The 2,061-nt window shown below is 31.5% G+C and overlaps 1 protein-coding gene across 1 annotated transcript; it reads left to right on the top strand.

The window, feature by feature from the left end:
• The first annotated feature begins 487 nt into the window (after positions 1-487).
• On the top strand, positions 488-1,842 carry LOC123531108 (clumping factor A-like). Its single transcript, XM_053537352.1, has one exon. It carries the CDS (start codon positions 1,107-1,109, stop codon positions 1,785-1,787), a length of 681 nt encoding a protein of 226 aa, XP_053393327.1. The 5' UTR covers positions 488-1,106; the 3' UTR covers positions 1,788-1,842.
• Positions 1,843-2,061: the final 219 nt, after the last annotated feature.

The raw sequence follows: 2,061 nt of genomic DNA, 5'->3' as shown, positions 1-2,061 counted from the left end.
TGGCATTATCACTGAGTTACTTTGTTACAGTTCAGTGTTTTTGTTTTGAAAATATAAAACAACACATGAACTGTTGTAAGAATGCTTGAAATAAGAGAAAGAAGAAAGGGTTTTGATGTCAGACTGCACCTTAATACCTTGTTATTCTTGTTAGAAATGTTTGTACTACATCAGTTATTTTTGGAATAGAGATTTGTTCTAACCTTAGAGTATGTAAGGTGTATTTACATAGTCTCTAGTTACATTACAGGCATTTTCCATAATGTCATTCAGGGTTGTTTTCTCATAAAGTGTACCTACACAACCTATGGTTGCATAACAGATGAATTTTGTTTGCCAATCAAAATATATCTTTTACTGGTTAATAAAATGATTTTCACTTTCACTAAAAGTCATTAAAATTTGGATTATAGCTGTTATTTTACAATGCATTTATGTGTGTTTTTTTTTTTTTTTTTTTTTTTTTTTTTTTTTTTTTTTTTTTAAATACATGTAATGCTTTAAAACCACAACAATGCATCTGCCACTGACTGGCATCTCTGGCATATTGCAGAAAATTCAAACATTGTAGAATGCCAATGAATTCTGGGAAATATGCAAATGATCTGACACATCTGGAGGCATGTGTTGACAGGATGATGTATAATCTTGCCAAATTATGTCATTTTTAATACAGCTGGTAATTTTAGAATTTTAGAATTCTCTAAACTATCTTTTAATATGTTTTCCAAGTTGTTTATTGAAATAAGAAATCACTAGTAAACACTTTTCTAATCTTGGGCATTTATTCTCACATGTTAAGAACTGTTTATTTAAACTATACTTTGTGCTTTTGTATTTTTCTCAATTTTTTGACACTGTTTTTAAAAATAGGACTCTGATTTCCACTCTATAAGTTTAAATAGGAATAAGATATTGTAATGGAACTAGGTATGTCGGTAGCTTAATAGGAAAGGAAGTGTGAGGAATTGATTTTGTTGCCACTCAGGTCAGGTGACTGGTAGGTCAAGGCCATGTTACTACAAAATTTAATGTTAAAATTAACCTGGTTATAGTTGAATGTCCACTTCTTTTGTTAAAAAAACTTGTTGCATTGTTACAGATTCATGTCAGTTTCTGATAGCAGTGACAAAAACTATGATGATAGCAGTGACAAAAACTATGGTGATAGCAGTGACAAAAACTATGATGATAGCAGTGACAAAAACTATGATACTAGCAGTGACAAAAACTATGATGATACTAGCAGTGACAAAAACTATGATGATACTAGCAGCGACAAAAACTATGATGATAGCAGTGACAAAAACTATGATACTAACAGTGACAAAAACTATGATGATACTAGCAGTGACAAAAACTATGACAAAAACTATGATACTAGCAGTGACAAAAACTACGATGATTCTAGCAGCGACAAAAACTATGATAATACTAGCAGCGACAAAAACTATGACGATAGCAGTGACAAAAACTATGATGATACTAGCAGTGACACAAACTATGATGATGATAGCAGCGACAAAAACTATGATGATAGCAGCGACAAAAACTATGATGATACTAGCAGTGACAAAAACTATGATGATAGCAGTGTCAAAAACTATGATGATACTAGCAGTGACAAAAACTATGATGATAGCAGTGACAAAAACTATGATGATACTAGCAGCAACAAAAACTATGATGATAGCAGTAACAAAAACTATGATAATAGCAGTGACAAAAACTATGATGATAGCAGTGACAAAAACTATGATGATAGCAGTAACAAAAACTATGATTAATAGCAGTGACAAAAACTATGATGATAGCAGTGACAAAAACTATGATGATAGCAGTGACAAAAACTATGATGATACTAGCAGTGACAAAAACTATGATGATAGCAGTGACAAAAACTATGACAAAAACTATGATGATAGCAGTGACAAAAACTATGATGATACTAGCAGTGACAAAAACTATGATGATACTAGCAGTGACAAAAGCTATGGTGATAGCAGTGACAAAAAACTATGATGATAGCAGTGACAAAAACTATGAAAAAGCATACAGATG

This window comes from Mercenaria mercenaria, chromosome 1 (genome assembly GCF_021730395.1).
Source record: "Mercenaria mercenaria strain notata chromosome 1, MADL_Memer_1, whole genome shotgun sequence".
NCBI classification, from domain to species: domain Eukaryota; kingdom Metazoa; phylum Mollusca; class Bivalvia; order Venerida; family Veneridae; genus Mercenaria; species Mercenaria mercenaria.
The sequence above is the reverse complement of the archived record's forward strand: the minus strand, read 5'-3'. Positions and strand labels throughout refer to the sequence as shown.